General features: G+C 34.5%; 1 protein-coding gene across 5 annotated transcripts; it reads right to left on the bottom strand.

Annotated features, from left to right (window-relative positions):
• Positions 1-219: 219 nt before the first annotated feature.
• LOC146938147 (uncharacterized) lies at positions 220-24,586 on the bottom strand. 5 transcript variants are annotated; one of them, XM_085752152.1, is made up of 5 exons: positions 24,474-24,586; positions 23,385-23,572; positions 19,736-19,837; positions 19,320-19,465; positions 220-452 (listed from the first exon to the last, which is right to left on the bottom strand). In XM_085752152.1, the coding sequence occupies exons 2-4, from the start codon at positions 23,550-23,552 to the stop codon at positions 19,361-19,363; spliced, it is 375 nt and encodes a 124-aa protein (XP_085608278.1). In that variant the 5' UTR covers positions 23,553-23,572; positions 24,474-24,586; the 3' UTR covers positions 220-452; positions 19,320-19,360. The 5 variants fall into 5 exon arrangements, with proteins under 5 accessions (XP_085608278.1, XP_085608277.1, XP_085608281.1 ...); XM_085752151.1 differs by lacking the exon at positions 24,474-24,586 and having other exon boundaries at positions 23,385-23,689; XM_085752153.1 differs by lacking the exons at positions 220-452; positions 24,474-24,586 and adding an exon at positions 1,733-2,790 and having other exon boundaries at positions 23,385-23,689.
• Between the last annotated feature and the right edge of the window lie 3,411 nt (positions 24,587-27,997).

Consider the following 27,997-nt stretch of genomic DNA (forward strand, 5'->3'; position numbering starts at 1 on the left):
CTATAATTCCCAGGGAAAATAATCCGAACAATTCAGGTATGAGTATGATTAGGTTAACAAGGGTTAAGAGGTAGACTAGCCGTGAAACCTAAATGAGAATTGAGGAAGTCATATTAAACTTAAAATGGAAAGATAACTAAGAAAGTAAAAACCATTCATTCACCTAACCCTAAAACACTTTGACTTTGAACGAAGTACATCACTAATACAGGTGTAACATCACTATAATAGAAATCTAGATTAAATTATAACAATGTTAAAAATTACAATAATACAAATGCGGTCTTTGAAATTTAATTGGAAAAAACCATCTCGGAGTCTAATACTTAAATAAAAAAGTACATAGAAGAAGTCACATGTAGACAATCCCATATTTAAAGTAAAATACATCATAAACATCATCGCCATAATAAAATTCCAACTACTTCATGCTTCACTTGCAAAATCCTTTCCTGTAAAAATTAAATAATGATGATGTGAGTTTAACTATCTTAGTTGGTTTCCGGACACGGAAACTCAACCTTAACTCTAGCTTATAATTTAAATTGTAACCTATCTTACTTATATTTAGAGTACAAATACTAATGTAACTTCTAGTATAACCTCTAACCATAATTGTCTAGATTATCGAACATGAGAAAACTCCGATAACTTAAACTAACCGACTTGTGAACATAAGGGATCATGACAATGGAACCATCACTAACATGTCATTTATCTATCAATATTGTTTGGTAAGACACAAATAAATTAACTCCCATAAATGATACCTCGTTTACCCATACTTACACAATCTGTTAAGATAAAGACAATGGATCCAACTAGATAGGACGAATCCCAACGTTCACACTTAATTCCACATAACTGATTGTCTAGATTACCGAACATGGACAAACTTCAAACATAAGGGATCATGAATATGGAACCATCACTAACATGTCTTTTATCTTTCAATATTGTTTTTTAAGGCATAGATAAATTAACTTCTTTAAACGGTGTCCTGTTTACGCATACTTACATATGTCCCATCAAATTAAAGAAAAAATGTCCTCCTAGATATGGTGAATCCCAATATTCCCACTTAATTTTTTTAAGGTGTATTCCCATATATATAAAACCTCATTATCTTATCAATACTTTCACATAAATTTTATACGCAATTATAACATTAACTACCTTCTAAGTATAATCCACTTAACATTCATCTATTTCATCACATATGCTCATCATTATAACAATTCATAAACATACATCAATCATCATCTTAATTCAGTTAGTTTCACTTCAAATCGATATATATATATATATATATATATATATATCAAGTTACGATTTTTTAAAAGTTAACAACATTGCTTTAAATTCTATGATAGAGCAATTGTGTTCACAAAGTTATTGAGACATATATTTGCATAGTAAAATTATGAAATTTAATATGAATAAACTAAAACATTCCCTCTTTTAAACACAACTGGTTCAACTCAAAAATAAGTTTTCTAGCTCAAGATATAGGCGCTCTAAGATGATCGAGGCAAACTAACTTATAAAATAGAATAACCCACTTCATAATGTCATTAAAAATAGGGTTTTCTAACTCAACTTATGAATGAAGGAATTTCAAATACTCTCCAACAGACAAGCCCCATAAGATAGATATTAAAAAAAAGAAGGAACTACAAAAGAGAGGGGGGGGGGGGGGGGGGGGGGGGGGGGGGGGGCAAGAACCTGACCCTCAAGGCTAGCAAAACCTAAAAAGAGGTAAACCTAATTTATTTCTAGCAAAGTCCCAGATGATTTCTCTCGGAATACTATCCCACCAAAATTGAGATTGAATGGAGAAACCAATGTCTGCTAGTTTGTCAGCACAATGGTTACCTTTCCTATAAATATGAGTTACAAAAAGACAGAGGAGAAAAGATGAAGACAGTTTTTCCATCTATTTCTTAAGTGCCAAGCAACGATCTTAATAGACTTGAAAGCTGCAGTTACCAACACTGAATCTGTTTATAACCAGGGGCGGATCTCTTTAGAGACCCCCAGGTGCCACTGCACCCCCCAGTTTTAATATAAATTTCATATTATCCATGATATTTCCCAAATGCATTGCCGTTCCAGCGGTCAAGCGGTCCCCCCAGTGTGTTTTAGGTCGCGCGTTCGATCCCTAGCGCCCTTCTTTTTATAATTCTAAGCGAATTTTTCTTGTTTAAATCAAAAAATTGGTTATGGTGGGATGATTTGAACCAGCATCCCTATGCCTGAATCATGGCAATCTTACCACCACAACTATTTCCGGTAATGTACAATTTTTGAAACTGTTTAATATATATTCTTCAAATATTGGCACCCCTGGAAAAAAAATTCAAGATCCGCCACTGTTTATAACCAAATGTGCTGCCACCCCTTTTGAGAAGCGATTTCAATTGCTATCATGGATCCATTTAGCTCAGTAATCAAAGAGTTTGATATCCCCAAGTTGCAAGCAATAGCTCCCACAAATTCAGCAGCAGAATTTCTGAAAATTCATCCACAACTAGAGGGTCCGGGGTTTCCTTTGCAACTTTGCAAGTTCCATCTATGTTACATTTAATCCAGTTGAGAACAGGGGGTTGCCAAAGAACCTCTTTAATTCTTGGAGCATTTCCACGTTTGATTTTAACAGAAAAAGCATGAAGAAGAAATTTTTTTGCCATTGAGGAGATAATAAGGTTGCCAGCTAAAGAAGTACCCGTTATAATAAGGTTGAGGGCTGCACGAAGGGGTATTGTTTTGCTATTAAACCTCTTTTGGTTCCTGCAGTACCAAATGGTGTTGAAGCAAAAAACAACTGCAGTTAGAACCACCAGCTTGCAAAGAGGAGAACTTTGTCTGTTACAAATATCTAAAGCCTCAACAATAGATGAGAAGTTACATAGGGTATCTTACTTTGAACCGAGCCAGTGCCAAATTTTTCTAGCCATATTGCAATCAAAGAGCAAATGTTGAAATGACTCCCCTTGAATATTGATGTATTGTAACTAATAGCAACTAACGATGTGCTTAATGTAACCATGATGCGATTAATATAAGGTATTACACATCATATGAACTATCAAGTACATTGTTAAAGCGTAGCAAATTGACTTATTAATATCAACATAGTATACAACGTGTAACTTATTCGATGGTCTAGTAGATTCTTATGTTTATTTATCTTTCAGTATGTATCCATATCTTTGATGTAACTAGTTAGAGGGAACACAAACACCCTCACTTTGAACCTTAAATTTTTTCTAACTTACCCATTTTGCTCGCAGTCCTTCAATTATTTCCTTAACACTCAGTCTATAAAAAAGTGTTGATTTAGAGGTCATGGAAAATGAGAAAATGAACTATTACATATGGAACCACTTTCCTTTCACTAGAAGAATATGATGATGATGATGATCATCTATAAACTGTTTATCTGAATCATAGAAAGTAAAAAATGAATAAAAATACGAAATTTTTTATTCATTTGTTTTAAGTGTGTTGGAAATGTTGGTGAAAGTAGTGAAAGCAAAGAGAAAGGGAAGAGAGGAAGAAAAACTAAAATAAGAGAAAGTTAAATGTTGGGTTAGTTTCCTTATACATAGATTCAATTTATTGATAAAATAATTCCTCGAACAAATCATAGGGAAGGTTGCAAATATTTATTTTTTTCTTTAATGACATCATTTAAGTAAAAAGAGCAAAGGAGTACAAAAGAATCACCCTATCTAGCGTTCCATAATGAGAAGAATGAGCAAGTAACTTTAAGATACATTCTATAACTTGCATTAAATTTTACTATAAGGTAATATGCTATTGATATTGTTGTTAATATGTCATCTAGAGCTTCTTTAAATTCTCCTTGAACAACTTTGCCACTATTCTGCTTTTCACTTCTCAAAAGTTTAGGAATGTATTTGCTTTTGGTATTTAATGATTAGTTCTTTTTTTGGTGATTTGATTATCATCATGATTTGATCTTTTGTTGGTTATTTGGTATTGTGACTATATCCATGGGTATATGTGGATCTTAACAATTTTTTTTCTTCCAGAAAGTAAAACCTCTAAGAAAGGGAAAGAAAACTCAATACACTTTCAAGGAAATCAGCATTAACTATGATCGAAGAAGATGATGCAATCGATGAAGATGACAAATCTATACAGATGCATATTCTGTCTAAAACAATGAAGGAATTAGAGCCTGATGAGACCACTTGCCATCCCAATGAAGCGGTAGTTCAAAAATGCATGACCTCAAAAAAATCAAGGAGAAAAGGTAGAAAAACACAAGTGCCATAGGACGAATGGTGCAAAAATGTTGAAAATCTAGTCCTAAAAACAAAAGAAGAACCAAAAGTTAGTGATATTGAATCTAATTTAGTTGGAAGCATTGTTATTTCCGAACCAAGGAAAATTAAAATAGAAGGTATGTGGAATGTTTCAAATAACAATGATGATGCTGAATCTAATGCTCTTCATAAAGGAAAAGCGAAGATGATTCAAACCAATGTAGAGTCTGATTCTTCATCCTTTTCTGAAGATGAGGAGTTAAGATTAGCATTACAAAATTCGTTTATCTTTCAATATCCACTACAATTTGGGGAAGACACCTCAAAGTCTTTTCTAGAAGGAACTAATTCAAGGAACTAGATCAATATTGAAGAAGGAATTAATGAAAATTCATTGGAATATTTTCGCATTCCAAACAATATCCGGGTAAATACTCTTAACTTATAATACCCACTTTCTAAAATTATTTTTCTTAATGCATGCTTGAATTGATGATAGAATTGACATAATTATGGTGATTTTACCAAACTCGCTCCCTATTCATTCCAACATACACTTATGTCAATTCTATCATGCCATAATTTTAGAAAAATAATTTTACAAAAAAAGCTAGAATCATGCCACAATTATGTCAATTCTATCATCAATTCAAGCATGCATTAAATAATTTTAGAAAGTGAGTATTATCAGTTAAGAGTATTTACCCGGATATTGTTTGGAATGTGAAAATATTCCATTGAATTTTCATTAATTTCTTCTTCAATATTGAGCTGGTTCCTTGAATTAGTTCCTTCTAGAAAAGACTTTGAGGTGCCATCCCCAAATTGTAGTGGATATTGAAAGATCAACGGATTTTGTAATGCTAATCTTAACTCCTCATCTTCAGAAAAGGATGAAGAATCTGACTCTACATTAGTTTGAATCATCTTCGCTTTTCCTTTATGAAGAGCATTAGATTCAACATCATCATTGTTATTCGAAACATTCCACATACTCTCTATTTTAATTTTCCAAGGTTCAGAAATAACAATGCTTCCAACTAAATTAGATTCTATATCACTAACTTTTGGTTCTTCTTTTGTATTTAGGACTAGATTTTCAGCATTTTTGCACCTTTCGTCCCATCATGGCACTTGTGTTTTTCCACCTTTTCTTCTTTATTTTTTTGAGGTCATGCATTTTTGAACTACCACTTCATTGGGATGGTAAGTGGTCTAATCAGGCTCTAATTCCTTCATTGTTTTAGACAGAATATGTATCTGTATAGATTTGTCATCTTCATCGATTGCATCATCTTCTTGGATCAGAGTTAATGCTGATTTCCTTGAAAGTGTATTGAGTTTTCTTTTCCCTTTCTTAGAGGTTTTACTTTTTGGAAGAAAAAAAAATTGTTTGGATACACATATACCCATGGATATAGTCACAATACCAAATAACCAACAAAAGATCAAATCATGATGATAACCAAATCACCATCAAAAGAACCAATCATTAAATACCAAAAGCAAATACATTCCTAAACTTTTAAGAAGTGAAAAGCAGAATAGTGGCAAAGTTGTTCAAGGAGAATTTAAAGAAGCTCTAGATGACATCTTGACAACAATATCAATAGCATATTACCTTATAGTAAAATTTTATGCAAGTTATAGAATGTATCTTAAAGTTACTTGCACAATCTTCTCATTATGGAACGCTAGATAGGGCGATTCCAATTATTTTCTAAGAAGAAGAAGGACAAAAGTAGAAGGAGAAAATAAAACAAGGAGGACCAATCCACTAAAAATCATCTACTATGTTGTGTCCAAACATTACTAAGGTGTCAACAATGTTACTCCTTTCTATGTGTATCCGAGTTATGATATAATACATGCTTCTTCTGATTTCTTTGCTATTGAGCCATCTACTCCTATATTACCAAGGAACAAAGCTATCAGTCTATTACATTATAGTTAATAAACTATAGTTAGTTGATAGGTTAACTAGACTTAGTAGCTTGGTTAAAGTAAGTTATAGTTGGTTACTCAAACTAATCTCTATATATAAGAACACTCATTGTACTATTTCCATTATCTTTTATAAATCTATATTAATTGTATACGAATCTCTGTGAGTATATCCCTCATAAATGGTCCTATGTTTGCTTTCTTGCTGATCATTATGATCTTCTTCCCTACAATTCCATGATTCATAACACATTCTTAAAAGGTAACCCCAATGTGTTGGAACAAAATATGTTTAACAATGAACCTTAAAGAGTTTTGATGATAACAAGGTATTAAAAATTGTAAATTGGACTAGCTAATATTTGTTCAAGTGTACAGGACCACAGTTAAAAAGTTACATCATTAATTGGTTCTGAATGAGCAAATAAAGAGCAAAAGAAAATGAAGCTTAGGTGATTCTGAAGGCAATACGCTCCTGAAAGTAAAAGCGCTCCTGAAGTCAAGCTGCTCCTGAAGAAATAGTGCTCCTGAAGAATAGTGCTCCTGAAGACAAGAGGTCCAGAAGCCACAATTATCAGAAGCTGCACCATCAGAAGCTGCAGTAGTTGCTTCATCAGAAGCTGCATCATCAGAAGCTGCCTCATCAGAAGTCATTTCACCAGAAGCTGAAGATCAACTGGATTTGCAAAAGATTCAAAGATTGAAGAATCTACATTGCAAAAGCTGTCTATTGGATTCGAAAACATAGCAGAAAATTAGTGGAACATTGCAACGGTCATTTCAAAGGCGTTTGAAGGCATGTGCTTGCAATTTGGACGAAAGCGTTGACATTGTACTATTGTACGAACTGTACAACCACCTTCTCCACTACTCTGTTTTGTGTCCACGCTACAAGACAAGAAAACAGCTCCAGAATACGGCTTCGCCTGCATAGATGTTCCTTTGGATAAGGAATGGATTTCAAATTGGTTCTTCATAGGACAACAACCAAATCAGGCAAAATATCATTGGTGAAAGATCAAGCTTCAACAACGACTCTTTGGTGTGCTGGCAATTTCACAACGTCTCTTTCACACCTCTATATAAAGGAGTGAAGACCTAGAGATTTAGTAATGCAAGAACGCTGAACGAAAGACTCACAACATTTTTACAAGTGCCAAACCTCTGCTGAAATTGTTCTGCATTCACTTAGAATTTCTGTGTCTTAAAGTCATATCTTAGAAATTCTTAAGTCCATTGAGTCTGTATCTGATTTGTATTGTGAGCACCTCTGATTGTATATCAAGTGTTCAACCTTAAACAATTTTCTGTGTAATTTTGTTTAGTTAGGAAGTCTCTTGCAATTGTGCTTGAGCAGGAAGTCTCTTGATTGTGTTCTTGAGCAAAGGAAGTCTCTAGCTTGTGTGCTTGAGCAAAGGAAGTCTCTTGCTTGTGTGCTTGAGCAATTGTAATCAGATATTACTCTTAGTGAAATCTTCTTGGAAGTGCAAGGGGGACTGGACTACTTCCGGATTGTGGAAGGAACCAGTATAATTGCTTTGTGTCGTTCTTCTTCTCTCTCTCTGTTTTATTCCGCTGCATTTAGATTCTGATTATCACTTCAGAAGCTGTCTCGCTTAGCTTCTGATCAGTGTGTTCAGTTTTTAGGAGAAACGAAGAATTTTTCTAAAACACAATTCAACCCCCCTTCTTGTGTTTTTCTCACCTTCAATTGGTATCTAGAGCCTTGGTCTGTTGTGTAACACTTAACCGTGCAACAGTCAAAGATCTGAGAAAAACATGTCTATTCCTCCTCCTACTGGTCCTGGTGATACTAGCTATAAAAATGTCTCACATGATTATAGTGATAGTAAGAAAACCAGTGTTGGAAAAGTTCCAAAGTTCAATGGAGATGCTGAAGAGTTCTCTTGGTGGAAGACCAACTTTTACAGTTACATCATGAGCCTAGATGAAGAATTATGGGATATTCTGGAAGATGGTGTTGGTGATTTAGTCCTTGATGAAGAAGGAGCTGCTGTGGATAGAAAGAAACATACTCCAGAACTGAGGGAACTCTACAAGAAGCATCATATTATCAGAGGAGCTCTTGTCACTGCCATACCCAAAGCAGAGTACATGAAGATGAGTGACAAATCCACTGCTAAAGCTATGTTTGCTTCTCTCTGTTCAAATTATGAAGGGAGCAAGAAGGTCAAAGAAGCAAAGGCTCTCCTGCTTGTACATCAGTATGAGTTATTCAAGATGAAGGATGATGAAACTATTGAGGAGATGTACTCAAGGTTTCAAACCTTAGTTTCTGGGCTACAGATTCTAAAGAAGAGCTATGTTGCTTCTGATCATGTAAGCAAGATACTCAGAAGCTTACCTGCCAGATGGAGACCAAAGGTGACTGCCATTGAGGAAGCTAAAGATTTAAACACTTTAAGTGTCGAAGATCTTGTTAGTTCTCTCAAAGTTCATGAGTTAAGTCTTAATGAACATGAGTCTACTAAGAAGAGTAAATCAATAGCTCTTCCATCCAAAGGCAAGTCATCAAAAGCTCTCAAAGTAGTTGAATCTGAAGAGGAAGAACAGTCAAGTTCAGATTCTGAACCAGATGCTGCTGAAATGGCCATGCTCTCAAACAGACTTCAATATCTGGCCAAGAAGAACAGAAAGTTTCTCTCCAAAAGGGGTAACTCCAGAAGTTCAAAGAAAGAAGATCAGAAGGGATGCTTCAACTGTAAGAAGCCGGGACACTTCATTGCTGAATGCCCTGATCTTCAAAGAGAAAAGTCAAAGGACAAGTCAAAGAGGTCTACATTCAAACCAAGCAAATTCAAGAAGCAGATTAAGCAGAGTTTAATGGCAACCTGGGATGATTTGGGTAGTGAATCTGGATCTGATAAAGAGGAAGCTGATGAAGATGCAAAGGTAGCTGTTGGGTTGGTAGCAACAGCAACTTCAGAAGCTGGATCAGATTCAGACTCAGAAGATGAAAACGAGGTATATTCCAAAATTCCCAGAGATGAACTTGTTGAGTCACTTAAAGAACTTCTTACACATTTTGAAGTAAGAACCAATGAGTTGAAGGATTTAAAAGAAAAATATGCTGATTTGGTACAACAGCAAAAATCAACTCTATTGGATCTGAAAGCTTCTGAACAAGGACTTAGGGGCTTTGACTTCATGTGTAAAACATATGAAGATCAGCTCAGGTTCTTATGTCAGAAGCTACAAGAAAAGTGTAATGAAAAACCTTTAAGTAATCATGAAATTGCTCTTGAAGATTTTATTATATCTGGCATTGACAGAAGCAGAGTAGCTTCTATGATTTATAGCATTTACAAGAACAATGGCAGAGGAATTGGTTTTCCAGAAGTGAAACTTGAGAAAACCAATCTAAAGTCTTGTTGTGAATGCATCAAGGAAGGTCTGAAAACATTCTTTGTACCAGAAGGGGCTGAGTTGGAAACTGTTGTTCAATCAGAACCTGAAGCTTCTAGTTCTAAGGCTAAGATTACTTCAAAGCCAAAGAACTCTAAGTCAAAGGCTATGATCAAATCTGATTCCAAGATTTCAAAGGTTAGGATCCTGAAAAGATCAGAACCTATTCCTCAGAGTCTGGTGAAACCAAAATCTGGGGTTCTGAATTCTAAATTTCAGAAGAAGTCAGTTACTGCTTCTGAAGTACCAAAACCTAAGGTGATGGTTAATCAGAAGCAACCCAACTCACAGCACAAGGTACAAGAAGTGAAGAGTAAAGCCTTAAGTACTAACCTTCCAGGACCCATAGAACAATGGGTACCTAAATCTAAAAATGTCAATGATGCAGGTATGTCTAAGAGCAGTGCCAAAGCAAAGATCATGGTACCTAGACAGCGGTTGCTCAAGACACATGACAGGAGACAAGTCCATGTTCCTCAGCCTAACAATGAAAGAGGGAGGAAATGTGAAATTTGGAGGCAACCAGTCAGGCAAGATCATAGGTACAGGAACTATTGGTAACTCCTCTAACTCAATTAATAATGTATGGTTGGTAGATGGTCTTGAACATAACCTTTTGAGCATTAGTCAATTTTGTGATAATGGTTATGATGTGCTTTTTGAAAAACCCAACTGTACAGTAATCAACAAGGAAGACAAATCCATTGTGTTCAAGGGAAAAAGAGTTGACAATGTCTATAAAATCAATTTTTCTGAACTGGCTGATCAGAAAGTGATTTGCCTACTATCAGTGAATGATAAGAAATGGATGTGGCACAGAAGGTTGGGACATGCTAACTGGAGGTTAATCTCTAAGCTTAGTAAGTTACAACTTGTGAAAGGGCTACCAGACATTGACTATCATTCAGATGCACTCTGTGGTGCATGTCAGAGAGGGAAAATTGTGAAATCATCTTTTAAAACCAAAGACATTGTTTCAACCTCAAGACCTTTAGAATTACTCCATATTGATTTATTTGGACCAGTGAGTACTGCATCCTTATATGGAAGTAAATATGGATTAGTCATTGTTGATGATTACAGCAGATGGACTTGGGTGAAATTCATAAAGAGTAAAGATGTTGCATGTGATGTATTCAGTAGCTTCTGCACTCAAATTCAATCTGAAAAAGAATCAAAAATTTTGAAAGTCAGAAGTGATCATGGTGGAGAATTTGAAAATGAGCCATTTGGAGCTTTTTGTGAAAAACATGGAATTTTCCATGAATTCTCTTCTCCTAGAACACCACAACAAAATGGGGTTGTAGAGAGAAAGAATAGAACTTTACAAGAAATGGCCAGAACCATGATTCATGAAAACAATTTACCAAAACATTTTTGGGCAGAAGCAGTGAATACAGCATGCTATGTTCAAAACAGGATCTATATTAGACCTATTTTGGAGAAAACAGCATATGAACTCTTTAAAGGAAGAAAACCCAATATCTCTTACTTTCATCAATTTGGATGTACATGTTACATTCTGAACAACAAGCTCTACCTAAAGAAATTTGATGCCAAGGCCCAAAGAGGAATCTTTTTAGGTTACTCTGAAAGGTCAAAGACATACAGAGTGTATAATTCAGAAACACTCTGTGTTGAAGAATCTATGCACGTTAAATTTGATGACAAGGAGCTTGAAGATAAAACTTCAAAGCAAGGTGAAAGTTTTGCAGAGATACAGGTTCCTGAAGCTACTCCAGAACCTGATCAGATAGCTGAGTCTGAAGATAGTCCAGAAGCTGAACCCACATCAGAAGCGCAAGATGAAGCTGCTTCTGATGAAGCACAAGATGGCTCACATCAAGCAGATCCTCCCAGAAACACATTCAAACACAAGTCTTCACATCCTGAGGAGCTAATCATTGGAAACAAAGATAGTCCAAGAAGAACAAGATCACATTTCAGACAAGTGGAGTCAATGATTGGACTAATCTCAATGATTGAACCTACAACAGTTGATGAAGCACTTTCAGATGATGGATGGATCCTAGCTATGCAAGAAGAGTTGAATCAATTTCAAAGAAATGATGTGTGGGATCTGGTACCCAAACCTCAGCACAAGAACATTATTGGAACAAAATGGGTATTCAGAAACAAGCTGAATGAGCAAGGTGAAGTAACAAGAAACAAAGCCAGGCTTGTTGCACAAGGGTATAGTCAACAAGAAGGCATTGATTACACTGAAACGTTTGCTCCAGTTGCAAGATTGGAAGCAATCAGGTTACTTCTTTCCTATGCAGTTAATCATGGCATAATATTATATCAAATGGATGTCAAGAGTGCATTTCTAAATGGTGTCATAGAAGAAGAAGTGTATGTCAAGCAACCTCCTGGATTTGAGGATATTAAATATCCTGACCATGTTTTTAAACTGAAGAAATCACTATATGGCTTGAAACAAGCTCCCAGAGCTTGGTATGATAGACTAAGTAATTTCTTAATCAAGAATGATTTAAAAAGATGACAGGTTGATACTACACTCTTCAGAAGGACCCTTGGGAAAGATATTCTTGTTGTGCAAATATATGTTGATGATATAATATTTGGTTCTACTAATGCATCTCTTTGCAAGGAATTTTCTGAGTTAATGCAGGATGAATTTGAAATGAGCATGATGGGAGAGCTGAAGTTCTTCCTTGGCATTCAAATCAATCAATGCAAAGATGGAGTCTATGTTCATCAATCAAAGTACTCAAAGGAGCTTCTGAAGAAGTTCAAACTTGAAGATTGTAAAGTGATGAACACTCCAATGCACCCTACGTGCACCTTAAGCAAAGAAGATGAAGGAGCTAAAGTAGATCAGAAGCTGTATAGAGGTATGATTGGTTCTTTGTTATACCTCACTGCATCTAGGCCAGATATTTTATTCAGTGTATGCTTGTGTGCAAGATTCCAATCAGATCCTAGAGAATCTCATATGACTGCTGTCAAGAGAATCTTCAGGTATTTGAAAGGAACAACTAATCTTGGACTCCTTTATAGGAAATCCTTAGATTATAAGCTAATTGGATTTTGTGATGCTGATTATGCTGGTGATAAGATTGAAAGAAAGTCAACCAGTGGCAATTGTCAATTTCTGGGTGATAATCTTATATCCTGGGCTAGCAAAAGACAAACAACCATTGCTATGTCTACAGCAGAAGCAGAATACATTTCAGCTGCAAGTTGTTGTACACAACTACTTTGGATGAAACATCAGTTGGAAGACTATCAGATAACTGCTAACAGTATTCCCATTTATTGTGATAATACTGCTGCTATTTGTTTGTCTAAAAATCCAATTTTGCATTCAAGAGCTAAGCACATTGAAATCAAACACCATTTTATCAGAGATTATGTTCAAAAAGGAATTTTAGATATACAATTCATTGATACTGAAAATCAATGGGCTGATATATTTACTAAGCCTTTAACTGTTGAAAGATTTGATTTTATAAAGAAAAATTTGAACATGCATTACATGTCTGATTAGATGTTTGCTTGCTCCTGAATAGGATTTTAGGTTCTGAAGTTAGTTCAGAAGCAGTAGTCCATCAGAAGCTCTTTATTGAGGTTCTGAGGAAAACTCGCTTCTGATGATGACGTCAGCATCTGAAGTCCAGAAGCTGGATTTATTGCTTTCGAATAGTTGAATTAGTGGAAACGTTGGGAGTTACTTTTTAAAAGTAACTTCTGGCCCACTAACTTGGTAGTTACTCTGTGAACTTCTTACGTGGCCTGTATGTGTTGGTGTATAACTAAAAGGGCAATGATGATTTAATAGCTTTGAAAGTACTTTTCACGCGCCCCCAATTTTGTCATTAATGTTATGTTTGTTTGTCTCTTTTGAATTGCAATCGTTTTACTCTTAAACACTTTTTCAATTCACACACTACTCACTCACAACAAACACATTTTGCTCTCAAACCTCTTGCGAAGTAAGCGCAAAAACCTTAGAACCCTAAATTCTCTAAATCTTCTTCAATCATTATCAAATGGCATCATCAAGCTCTAAAGTTTCAGAATCTACTTCAAGCAAGCAAGGCGCAACAGAATCTGGGTCAGTCTACAAAGAAAAGACTATGGATATTCCATGGAATTCCTTAATCGTCCAAATAGAATCGCCAGTGGACTTCACTTCACTTAAGAAGTACGAAGTGGACATGGAAGGTTATGTAGAAACTCAGAAACTGTCCGGTTACTTCAAGATGCTAAATGGGCCAACGTATGTGAACTTGGTCAAAGATTTCTGGTTAAGGGCTGAAATCGTCAATGGAAAGCCTGTGAAGGTAGCAGGTAAACAAGCTGGGTCGAAGAAAGGAAAGAAGGAGATTGAGTTGAATCCCACTTCCTTCAGTAGCCTTGAGATAAGGTCTGAAGTGATGGGTATTCCCGTAATCATCACATAGGAGATAATTGCTAAAGCTTGTAGAATGAATGCAGAAGGAAGGTTTCAAGAAATAGTTAAGAAGGATGATGTCCTGCTGCAAAACTACTACAACACTCTTCTGGGTGGTAACAAAGATGCTAAGCCTTCTGAAATGGAGATTCACAACAGAATGTTGGTGAAATTCAGTAACGATTGCTTCTTTCAAAGAGCAGGTGGGTCTGATCAACCCAACAACCAACAGAAGCTAGCAATTTACTTCATGACCAATCTGGAAAAGATAAACTTCCCAAGATATGTATTGGATCATCTCTGCTGGGCTATTAATGAAGGCACAGTCAAAGGAAGGAAACAAGTGCCCTATGGAAGATTGCTCTCTGAAATCTTTTATCAAGGGAGAGTGCTGGATTTATTGAGAAGGACAAGGGATGCTTCTGATAAATGCTTCGTAGTTTCTACTGCAGAGAAGACTATCAGTAGCAAGACATTGCATTCTATGCACATATTCAAGACAGCCCCTAAAGATGAGAAGTGGTTGGAGATGACCACAGAAGAATCTGAGATTATCAGGGACTTTCCTTCCATTGTTAAGGAAAGTAATCCTGAACACTTAGCTAAATTAGTAGCTGAGTACGTCTTGGAGGAAGATGCTAGTTCTCAGGAGGAAGCTGCTCTTGCTAAAGGGAAAGGCAAGAAGGCCAAGGCAGTTGCTGTGTCAGAAGCTGCTGTTTCTGATGCACCTAAAGGAAAGAGAGCCAGAACTAGTTCAGAATCTGATGCTGCTCCTACTAAAGGAAAGAGGGCCAGAACTAGTACTGTGTCAGAAGCTGCTGTTGCTAAAACTGAGAAGCAAAAAGTTGCTAAGTCTGAAGCTAAATCTGTTTCTGCCAAGGATAAAGGAAAGATGCAGAAGGTTGGTGCTGCTTCTATTCCTCAGAAAAGAAGAAAAGGTAAGGCAGATTTGGTAATCACCGAAGAGCAGCTGGAGGAAGCTCTTGAAGAAATAGAGAAAGAAGAGGCTGAGCCCAAGCTGAAGAAGAAGAAGGCTCCCCTTCAACTTGTGAGTCCTATGGTTGAGATGACTCCAAGAATGAAAAGGATGGCAGATGAACATGCTTCTGATATTTTATCAAGCAAAAAGGAACTAAAAGCACAATACATTCAACAAAGAGATGACAAGCTCAAGACCTTGGGTATGGAAGACTGTGATAGGTTCTTCAAAGAGAAATTGGCCGAAGTAAGAACAATTGCTGGTAAGACTGATGAAGACAATGAGGAAGAAGAAATGATGATCATTTTTGAAGATGCTCCAGAAGATGGAACTTCAGAAGCAGTAGATAACTCAGCAATGTTATCTAAGGTACCTCAAGTTTCTCACACATCTTGTACCACATCCTCTATTCCTTCTGAAGACACTTCCTTTCTAGATCACCTAGAAAGTCATTATCTAGGTGAACTACCCCAATTTAACTTTAACTCCACCTCAGAAAAAGCCTCTGAGACAACTCCAGAAGCAGCTGCTTCTGATAAAGTTGTTTCAGAAGACCCCCCTCAACAAAAACCTTCACCAGAAAAAGCCTCTTCACCCCCTCAATCTTCACCCCCTACAACTTCATCACCCCCAATTGTTCCTGAACTATCTGTTCCTGAACAACCAACTCCTCAAAAGACCGTTCCTGAACATTCTGTTCCTGAACAACCAGTTACTAAACCCATTACTGAACCTGAACCTGAAACTGCCGCTCCTGAACACATTGTTCCTGAGCTAACCTCTGAGGATGATCAAAATGATCATGCCTCTGATATGGTAGTTGACCCCACTCCTGACCAACCATCAACCAGCCAATCCGTAACTACAAATGACCAATCATCACCAAACCTACCAATTATTCCCTTAGCCCCTCCAAAACCCTCTAAACAACCTTCACCTCCCACCATATACCTGGATTCTCAAGTTCTAAAGGATGTGTGGGAAGATATTGCTTCTGAAGTTCTCAGACTGATAGCAAGTAGAAATGACCTGGGTCATACAATAAGCTATCAGAAGCAATGGAGAAGGATCAAGGAAAGGGTCGTCAACCTAATTTCAGCGCTGCATGATTCCTGTATTGAGGCTCAAGAGCAAGCCAAGCAGAAGCTGGAAGATTGGTTGAATGGCATAGAAGAGAATACTGGAGATGTTGAAATTCTTGGTACTTGGGTGAAGAATCCACTCAGTATCAGAGGCAGAGCACCTGATGAATTCCTGCCTAAGGAGCTGCATCTGAGTATTCCTTCTGAGATCCTAGAAAAGTTTGATGCACCTAACCTGGCTCTAGCTCAGGAGAACAAGGTGCTCAAAGAAGAAAATGAGAGGTTGGAAACAGAGCTAATAGAGCAGAAGCTGAAGATATCAAAGTTGGAAGCTGACATGCAAGAAGCCAAGATTAGAGAAGACAACTACAGAAAAGATATGGACAAGAAGTATGCTGATGTTCAAGAGCTTCTGAAGAAGATTTTAGAGGAATAAGCCAAACCCATAGTTGCACACTTTTAGCTTATTTTTCTGTCTTTTTAGGCTTTTGATACTCTATGTTCATTTCTGCTTCTGATTTCTTTCGCTTCTGATATTAGATGCTTCTGAATTTTTCCTGCTTCTGAAAATCTTTAACTGTTTATACCTTGTATGTTATTATTTGCTATGTCTGTTTATTTAATCTTTGAAGATGGTCAATGTGCTTTAAAATGATTTGAATTATGCTCTGAACCTTTAATCTTATGTTTTTCTCATCTCTTCTTTTTGTTTATGTCTTTTTGCTAATGACAAAAGGGGGAGTATATGTGATAGTATTTAAAGGCTCTGAGCCCCATTAATTAATGTTTGAAAATTTTGAAAATTTCTATCTCTTTTTATCGGTGTATCAAAAAGGGGGAGTATCAAATTTCAAATAAAAATTAATTGAACCATTCTTCTTATCTATAAGTCAATTCCTTCAATTTTTTTTAAGCTCTGATATTATTGTGCGAAAAATGAATTTAATTAACCTGGATAGAACTTAGGGGGAGCTTACAAACCTCACCTTAAAAACTATCAGACTCAGGGGGAGTTAGAGCTTACAAACCTCAGACTCTGAGCTTACAAACCTCAGAACCCCAAGGTCAACTTGTTAATTAGATTAACAACAATTGATCAATTTTAAATACTATTGTTTGTCATCATCAAAAAGGGGGAGATTGTTGGAACAAAATATGTTTAACAATGAACCTTAAAGAGTTTTGATGATAACAAGGTATTAAAAATTGTAAATTGGACTAGCTAATATTTGTTCAAGTGTACAGGACCACAGTTAAAAAGTTACATCATTAATTGGTTCTGAATGAGCAAATAAAGAGCAAAAGAAAATGAAGCTTAGGTGATTCTGAAGGCAATACGCTCCTGAAAGTAAAAGCGCTCCTGAAGTCAAGCTGCTCCTGAAGAAATAGTGCTCCTGAAGAATAGTGCTCCTGAAGACAAGAGGTCCAGAAGCCACAATTATCAGAAGCTGCACCATCAGAAGCTGCAGTAGTTGCTTCATCAGAAGCTGCATCATCAGAAGCTGCCTCATCAGAAGTCATTTCACCAGAAGCTGAAGATCAACTGGATTTGCAAAAGATTCAAAGATTGAAGAATCTACATTGCAAAAGCTGTCTATTGGATTCGAAAACATAGCAGAAAATTAGTGGAACATTGCAACGGTCATTTCAAAGGCGTTTGAAGGCATGTGCTTGCAATTTGGACGAAAGCGTTGACATTGTACTATTGTACGAACTGTACAACCACCTTCTCCACTACTCTGTTTTGTGTCCACGCTACAAGACAAGAAAACAGCTCCAGAATACGGCTTCGCCTGCATAGATGTTCCTTTGGATAAGGAATGGATTTCAAATTGGTTCTTCATAGGACAACAACCAAATCAGGCAAAATATCATTGGTGAAAGATCAAGCTTCAACAACGACTCTTTGATGTGCTGGCAATTTCACAACGTCTCTTTCACACCTCTATATAAAGGAGTGAAGACTTAGAGATTTGGTAATGCTGAACGAAAGACTCACAACATTTTTACAAGTGCCAAACCTCTGCTGAAATTGTTCTGCATTCACTTAGAATTTCTGTGTCTTAAAGTCATATCTTAGAAATTCTTAAGTCCATTGAGTCTGTATCTGATTTGTATTGTGAGCACCTCTGATTGTATATCAAGTGTTCAACCTTAAACAATTTTCTGTGTAATTTTGTTTAGTTAGGAAGTCTCTTGCAATTGTGCTTGAGCAGGAAGTCTCTTGATTGTGTTCTTGAGCAAAGGAAGTCTCTAGCTTGTGTGCTTGAGCAAAGGAAGTCTCTTGCTTGTGTGCTTGAGCAATTGTAATCAGATATTACTCTTAGTGAAATCTCCTTGGAAGTGCAAGGGGGACTGGACTACTTCCGGATTGTGGAAGGAACCAGTATAATTGCTTTGTGTCGTTCTTCTTCTCTCTCTCTGTTTTATTCCGCTGCATTTAGATTCTGATTATCACTTCAGAAGCTGTCTCGCTTAGCTTCTGATCAGTGTGTTCAGTTTTTAGGAGAAACGAAGAATTTTTCTAAAACACAATTCAACCCCCCTTCTTGTGTTTTTCTCACCTTCACAATGTAGCTAACTCAATAGCAGAGATGGAAACAACAAATACTTCCATATATAATAGCACTATTGTAAGTTTGTAACCAATGTTTATGGTATTGCTACCAATGAAGCAAGATTTAGAATCTCTAAATATAACACCTATGGAAGCTGTTGTGGGATCAACAAGAGCAGACCCATCTATATTTGCTTTCACTCAACCATCAGTTGGTGCCTTCTAATTGATTTCTAAAATGCTATCGGTTTTTCTAGGGTTTACCAGGTACCTTGAAAAATTGAAACGCTTTAAAGTTATCTCCATACCATAAGACATGAACCCTTTGTAAAGAATAGTACTTAGCCTCACCTCTACCAAAATGTCATCTACAATTCTTGTCATGCTATAGTGACGGTGATTGAAACGTCTATTATTTCTCTCCAACCATAACAGAAATAGAACGTGTGTAACTATTGAAAGGATCAGCTCTTGGACTCGAGATAAATTTCAATTGTTTAGTGATATTTTAAAATAATCATAATTACTTAGGTTGATAAATGATTTTTCTCAATAACATATCATTTGATAAAATTTATAATACAACACGAAACAACATGTTGAAGGATATACTAACCTTTGTCTGTTTTAAGTTAATCTCTTGTCTAAATCTTTTCATTACAAGTTGAATTGCCTTCCAGGACGAATTCCATATTTCTCATAATTCTCCACCTCTCTCTTAGTTCGACATCTAAGTCCGGGCACATAGATATGAATATAGTACTGCAAAACATCAATTTTGTAGATATTGCTGTAACATTCATCGTATTATTTCAAATGGAAAATATCAACATAATTGAATAAGAAACAAAATATCAAAATTCCAAATGAATGAATAAGATGCATTAGATCATTATGAGAAAAAAGTTCACCTAGTTTGCAATTATAAAATATGAAATTATTCATCATATGACATTTATTTATAATTGAACAAAGTACCAACAACAGAAACTAGAAAGTAGAATAAATAATAGAAATAATAAGTGATCTTACAACATCTTCTGTTCCATTTTCCCTTGTTCCAATTCGCTTAACCCATGACCTTCCAAGCCACGGAGGATTGGAAACTTTTGATAGTCTTCCCCTCTTTCTTCCCTACAACATAAAAATACATCAACTATGTATTATATATTGGAATATATAATTCTGTTGATACATTTATTGACGAGATAGAAAATTTTATAATCAGCAAGAAATTTATTTTTTTGTTAATTTAATATAACTTTATCTTATAAACGCTATTAATAATGGAAAAACATCATTTGGTTGTTTGAGACCATGATTTTGTGTGGTCAAATTTTAAATCATTAACATAGTTAGTACATTCATGATCGTTAAATTGCGATAAGACGGTGCAGTTTTAAAATCTACATTGGAATTAGAATGGTCTTGATCTGGATCTAACAACTACTTGTGTATTAGCTAGCGAACCCGTCAAAATTTAGGTAGCATAGATTATTATTCATTAAAAATCTAGGTATAATATTAAAGGGAAAATATGATAGATTAGAATTCTTTTTAGGTACGTGTGTGTTTGAGTGCATATTTTATTTTAATTCTTATGACCAAAAATACCACTCAAGCAAACAATGGAATGATTTGAATAAGAATTTAATTTCAATCAATGAAATTGATTTGTTATCGTTTTTTTATAAATCAAATTTATTAATGATAAAAAATGGTGAAATAATAAAAAAATTACAAAGTTGACTAACAATTATTATAACCAATAACATACTAATTGAAAAAAAAAGGTAAATATAAAATAATAAACATAGAATCAGTGTTTCCATAAAAATTAAATAGCACTAAGGGGATTTCAATGTTGATTTACATGACTTTATTGTATGTGAATTTGTTTAGATGTATTAATGTTCATATATTATAGGTCAATTTTGATGCTATGTCAGTGGTAACCATGTCATTGTTGATATGTATTATTAAGATATAGATCTAGGAATAGTTGAGATAGATTAACTTCTATAACTTATACTATGTTGAATCTTCTTCATTACCGCATTTTGCAATTGTCTTAGAATATCCCTAGAATTTGAAAGTTAGTATATCTTTCTTTGTTAAAAAATGTAAATGTGGTTTTAATAAGATAGATATGTCTTGAAATTTAGCTATTTTGTTGGTCTTATGAAATGTAGGCTTATTTATACATTTAGTCCCTGCAAATAGAGGTAATTTGAATTTTGGCCCCTAAATTTACTAATTCATTTAAACTTGTCCTGCAAATATTAATCACTTAAGTTTTGAACCCTGAGGCTATAATCTCGTTGATGTGTTCGTGATTAGCTAACGTGGCCAGTGTTATCTGAGATAAGTGATTGTTGACTTAGAGATTTTGACATAACTGGACGAGAATACCCTTACTGAAACCAGGTCCATGCGGAAATCACCATTATGCTCTCTTCTTCTTCCCTCACATAAACCTTTTTTATCATCTTCACTCTCATATTCATAAATTCTTATTCATCTTCTTATATATCCTTTTCACTCCTCTTTGCAATCCATCCAACCCTCCACGGTCATTCATCAACCCTCCACCGCCCATCAATCCTTTTGTTTCCACCATCACCGCCACACATGAACCCTCCACCACCCATCAAACCTCCACTGCACATGAACCATCCACCATCCATTACCTTTACAGAAGACCACGAGACTCGCAGAGAAAAACCTCGTCGAGACCATTCAAACTTCTGCATAAGGTAAAAGAAGACGAAGACAAGGGAACAATGTATATTCCTTTCTGGTGGTTGATAAGCAAATATTTGGATCAGACAGTTGTTGTGATTACTATTCAAAATGAAAGAACAGAGCAAACAATCTTGGGTGAAGGATTTCCGAAAGTGAAGATCTAAAAAAGTTTAAGTTGTAGTCAAATTGTTTCTTTATCTGTGAGAAAAGTGTCTTTTAGTTGTGAATTTTTTGGGAGTTTTAGTGAAAGTGTGGAATTATTTTTTTTTACAAGAATGGCGATTTGTGTTCGGCCGATGGTAGCGATGTTGGCGTTGTTTTCTAGGTCCTAGACCTAAGAAATCAAAACTTTGACAATTTGTTGAAGGTTGATATGGATTGTGGTTCTTAATTTTGTAGAAGATTATTTGGGTTTTGGTTGAGAAGAGAAACATACGAAGTTATGCTGGGAATGATAGTGGATGAAGAAAGGCATGGAAGAAAAATAAAGTATTTTAGTCATTTCCATGAGGACTTATTTCATTAAGGGCAAAGATGTCCATTTATGTCATAAAATCTGACTCAACATCCTCTTTCCCAATCAACACTGGGAAGCACTTGGGTGACATTATGTCACCGTGACATTAAATCTGGGTCACACAACACACATTGCCACACAACATCTGGGCCACACAACACTTACAACACATCTGGGCCACACAACACAACAACTTTGTGTGGCCCAGATTTAATGTCACGGTGACTTAATGTCACCCAAGTATTTTCCATCAACACTCGCCGCGTCAGCTAATCACGACCACATCAGCAAGATTGTGGGCTTAGGGACCAAAACTCAAGTGATTAATATTTGCAGGGCAAGTTTGGAAGGATTGGTAAATTCAGGGACCAAATTCAAAGGACTCCTATTTATAGGGACAAAATATATGAATAAGCCTTACTATCTATACATTAATGAAAATAACAAACAACTAAACATATTATTTTTTTACAAAATAGTTATTATGGCATTGTATGATAGACCAAAAGTTGTGGTGTCCACATCAAAATAAAAAAAATGCTCATTATGATCCAAAACATTGGCCTCCCGATTGGTACTAAATATAACTCTCAAAGGATGGTGAAGATTAAGTTTCAATATATATATATATATATATATATATAATCGAAGATTCATTCAGAGTGTCGAATTTTAGATACATTTTGAGTGTGAAATTCCTTGTATAATCAATTTTTTCACATCATTAAAACATGTTGACTTAATTCAAGCTTGACATTTATAAGTTGGATTGAGTGTTGTCAAAAAATATAACATAAAAATATATAGCTTTATATCATCTTTCCTCTTGAGATCCTTAAAAAAAGGGAAAAAGATAAAATAAAAAATGGACAAAAAATTGATATGCCTAACAAGAATCAAGCTATTGTTGCTAAGGCAACAAAAAATCTAAAAAACAAATTAAGACTCACTGCTATTCGAAATAATTCGTTTTTTCGTGGTTGTACTATAGATCAATATTATATATTTTTCAAATTTTAAATATATTTATTTATAAAGAATTTATCAGTGAGGAAGAAAAATGGATCAATATAGATCAATATTATATAAAATAACAACACAGAAAAAAATTCTGACATGCCTAATAAAAATTACGCCATTATTGCTAAGACAACAAAAAAAATCTAAAAATCAAATCAAGATCCACTAATTTTCGAAACAATTAATATTTTTCTGGTCATGCATGCTATAGATCAATATCATATTTTTTATTTTAAATATAATTTATTACTAAAAAATTGATTTGTGAGGAAGGAAAATCTTTCATAAAAACTGCAAAATTTATTAAAGAAAAGAGAATAATTTCAAGAAACAAATACAACATACAAATTTATATGAAAACCTAATGAGATTTAAAATAAAATAATTAGACTTTGTTACCTCTTTATTTATTTTCCCATGAGATACTGAAGAAGGGGTAGTTTGATCCTCTCGTTCAAGTAAGATTGAGAGGGTCACATGTTCCTTCTCAACTTCTGGAACAATTGATGACTGTGAATCGTCATTCTTCATTTCCTGCGAGATTTGAGTGTGTGAATTCAAATCCATAGTGTTTGTAGTTATATCAACTGAGTGAGTAAAAAAATTGAAGTTAAGTTTTCAATTTTGTCCTTTGTTACTTTTAGATAAACACAGAGACGCTCCAATTGTGGTGAAATAAGAAGAAACAAACGATAAACTTTATTGAAGAAATTGAGGTCAAACATATTTATTTAAAAGTGTATTGGTCAATGTTTAAAATATACTATTAATCATTTCTAATATTTGAAATATTTAAGAAGTGTATTGGTCAATGTACTATCTTCTAGTAAAATATGTTTTAATTTCTATACTATATATATATATATAGTATAGGTTGAGTATTTTAGGAATTTCTATAATTTTTTAGAAAATATTTAATACCAAAATATTATTTTTTATGGCCATGATATAAATTGTTAACAAAACCAAATATGAAAAAAAATATTTAACATTAAATACAATACAATCCCAAAAAAATATTAAAAATAATATTTACACACATTAAACGATTTTACAAAAAAATTATCAAAAAATAGCTAACATTTTAGCATAGTCTCTACGAAACAAAGGTATTATTAAAATCATCATAATAATTTAATGGTTAAATATACTTTTAATCCTATAAGCATTCATACTTTTTGTTTTATTCACCATAAAATTTGTTGGAACAAAATTTGTTTTGTATAATTCCTCTAGAGTTTTGATGATAACAAAGTATTGAAGAACAATTGGATATGTTAATATATGTTCAAGTGTGCAGTACCATAAAATAAAATTTAACAAGATCTGAACATGTATAAGAGCATGAGGAGCTAAAAGACTATGATAAAAGATCTGAAGAAATGTCAATTTATCAATAGAACATGAATTTAACAAGAATCACACAAAACCAAGTCACTACGCAATTGTTCATAAAAACCCCAAATGAGAATATAACTCCCCCCTCACCTTTTATTCTTCAAAGATAGCCTCCCTTTAAGATTGGGTCACCTTCTCTTCTTTGACTCTTTAAGTTTCTCCTCCTCTTCGTCTAGATCTCTTCTTCTCTCCTTTCTCTATTTCTTGTCTGTTTCTCCAAAATATCACAATGAGTTCTAACCCTAATTTATAACACAATACAATCTATTTATATTCTTGGGCTTAGTTATCACAACTCTTAATGGGCTCAGTCTCTACTCATTTCTTATAAAGAAAAACTACACAATTACTTCACTCAAACCTCTCCTTTACTCATACACCCTTATTATCTTAATTCCTCAAAAACTCTTATTTTCTAATAACTTCACAAAAATACACTTCTCTCCTAAATTATCAAAAATACCCTTTACTCCTCAATCCTAATAAAACCAACTAACCCATCAAATTAACCCCCATCAAATAAACAATTAAATTATAAACAACTAAGAGTTAAAAGACTTTTACCCCCATCAAATAAACATGAAGATTCTTGGGTTCTCACTTCCTAAACCATCTGACTGGATTAATGAGCTGATGTGGCATGATGACATGTTATTTATTTTAGTTTTTTTTTGTTTCCACCGGATATATCTCATTTATTCCTATTAAATTTAAATAAAAGTTCAAGGAATAAATCTTCTTTCTCATTCTCTCTTCTCCATCTCCATCGACCCATCCTCTTTCTCTTTCTCTCCATCGAAATTTTTTCTTCCATCTTCATCCTCTTCCCTCCGTCCTCTCTTTTATTCGACTCATCCTCTCATTTCCTCTTAAAACGAACAAATTAGGGTTTGCAATGGGTGGAAGCAAAACCACATCAATTGGGAATTCAAGTGGAAGCAGACCACCAATCTGTAGGTGTCAAAAGGTTATCAAGATGTGGATTTCAAACACAACTGAAAATCCGAAGAGATGTTTTGGAGATGTAGATTTTATGGAGTGGAAAGTGAAATTGTTTGTTTCAAATATTCCTAACATTTGTTTTGTAACAGTTGAATTCATTAGCTGAAATTTATTGCAGGTTGAGTATGGTTGTTATATGTTCATTTGGGATGATAAACTTGATGAATTTTAAAAAAAAATCTGCAAAAAAGTATCATGCTGGTTGCTCATCTGCGTTGAAGTATGATGTTCGTTGCAACAACTATGAAATGATAATGGAGTATTTGAGGGAATTTGGCAAAGACATTGGGAAGGAAGTTTGAAAAGAATTTGGGAAATAGTTTGGAAAAGAATATGGAAAAGAGCATGGAAAAGAAATTAGCTCAAAGAAGCATGAGAAAGTCAAAAAGAAGCTTGAAGATAAGAAGAAGAAATTTTTTGGACTCATTGTTGCACTAATTGTGTCTTGGATTTTTTTTTCTCAATTGTTTTCAAGTTATTGTAATTGTTTTCTAAGTCATTGTAATTTTTTGGTTCTTAAGTAAGACTTATATTTTTGCCTAGTTCGATAAGTTGGAAAAGAATTATGTTTATGTCTAGTACCATAAGTTGAGAATTATGTTTGTGTCTATGGTGGACCAACATTATAGATAGTCCACCATAGACCTTATTAATTTATTTAATTTAAACCATTCGATTTATATTTTAAATAGAGGAAAGTTTGATCATGAAGGTCCGTTGTATGTTACAGTATACAATCAACACTTAATTTTTTTTTTCTCATTCCTTCATCTTATTCATCATATACCAACAACATCATCATCAACAACAACAACAACAACAACAACAACACATGGCATCTAGATTCAACAACTCAAATTCAACTTTCAATCTTCATCTCTCCTTCTCCCAAAACCAATAAACCCCCAGATTAATTAATTTTAACTTACAAATTCATAAATTCAACAACTTAAAAGCAACACATAATCTCACCATTCTCTTTCGTGTTAAAGGGAAATGAAGAAAAAAGGTAGCATTGTTGTTGCAGAATATAAACTCAACGATTCCATCATCGTTACTTTAGTACTTCACTGTTCTGGTTGATTAATTCTCAAATTGCATAAACACATGGCATCCAGATTTCACAAGAACAACTACATATCTATCACTGTTCTTATTCAACATCGCCATGCCAATTTGAAATCTATGAACACATGGAATCTAGATTTCACAACAACAACTACACTTCCATCACCGAAAAAGCTACTCCTTCATCGATTTTCCTACCTAGAAAAAATAATTCCTCCATCGATTTTCCATAAAAAGCTACCCAGATCTGAAAGAAGGTGGATTTGAATTCTGTTTATGTCGCAGCAATCTTTAATTTCTCTGAATTATTGAGTTTTATGGATTCGAATTCGAATTATGGGTTTGTTACAAGTTATGGAATAAGTGATTATTAAGAATTTAACAGTTGAAATAAGTGATTATTTTGTGAGTTTTATGCAACGAATGGAGAATGGAGAACGAGAATTCTACAAGGGAAAAGAGAAAAGAATCTGGAAAACCAAAGTGAATGCTTATGCTGAGTTTTTGCAAAAGAGAAAAGGGAAAACAAACATGAAAACGAAGGGTGAGTTTTAATATGGTGAACACTTTTGCTGAGTTGATTTGGTGAGAGTGTAGAGAAATATATTCTCAAATGAATGGAAGAAAATGAAGGTTTGGAAAGCTTTTGAATGTTGATTATTTTTCTGGTTTTTTTTTGGGTTTTTTTTTCTTTCTGAAGATTGATGATGAAGATGGTATGTTGATGAAGGAAGAAGATGAAGAAATGGGGAAATATTAGCTATTGATGGTATACTGTAATATACAAAGGACCTTCGTGATCCAACGATCCTCTTTTTAAAAAATAAATCGAATGATTTAAATTAAATAAATTAATAAGGTCTATGATGGACTATCTATAATGTTGGTCCACCATAGACATTTGGGTTTAAACTTAACAGTCAGAGATTTATTTGACTAATAGAGACAAACTTGAGGGAGCAAAACATGAGTTTCATTAATTATGAGACCAAAATGAAAACTAGAAATTAATTAGGGGACCAAATGACTTATTAAGCCTATTAATTTTAGTTTTTGAATTACTTATATAACATTTCCATTTCAAGCTTAAATTGTTTTAGTCTCATAAATTTGTTCCAGAACATGTATAGCAGAGGGATAACTTACCCCCGAAGTTTAAGAGCACGATAACTATTGAGATTTGGTGCATAAGATACTTATAACAATCACCATTTCTTTTTTGTATAGCATAATCAGTGTCAATTTGAGCCAAATGTTTAATCTACTCTTCTACTATAATTCTTTCTATATTGAGTGTTCCCTATGAATGTTTTTTTTTTGCTCGAATTTTTTGTCGTTCTTTATGGACTATCGATCATGTTATACTACATACGAGGAAAAAAAATTGGGTACTCTGAGCTTATCAAGCCACTACTATTATTATTATTATTATTATTATTATCATCATCATCATCATCATCATCATCATCATCATCATCATCATCATCATCATCTTTGTGAAACCACTTTGAGCCTTCATGCAATAATTTTATTTGTTGTTACTA

The sequence above is a fragment of the Medicago sativa genome, chromosome 3, assembly GCF_051527215.1.
Source record: "Medicago sativa cultivar Bolivia chromosome 3, Bolivia_mono, whole genome shotgun sequence".
Lineage (NCBI taxonomy): Eukaryota > Viridiplantae > Streptophyta > Magnoliopsida > Fabales > Fabaceae > Medicago > Medicago sativa.

What these genes read in the sequence shown, in the direction of transcription:
- LOC146938147 (XM_085752152.1), bottom strand. Translation starts at nt 23,552, where the DNA reads ATGGATTTGAATTCACACACTCAAATCTCGCAGGAAATGAAGAATGAC. An exon ending in ATGGGAAAATAAATAAAGAG is followed by an intron (nt 19,838 to 23,384) that starts GTAACAAAGTCT and finishes TTTATGTTGTAG; the next exon opens with GGAAGAAAGAGGGGAAGACT. An exon ending in AAAATGGAACAGAAGATGTT is followed by an intron (nt 19,466 to 19,735) that starts GTAAGATCACTT and finishes GATGTTTTGCAG; the next exon opens with TACTATATTCATATCTATGT.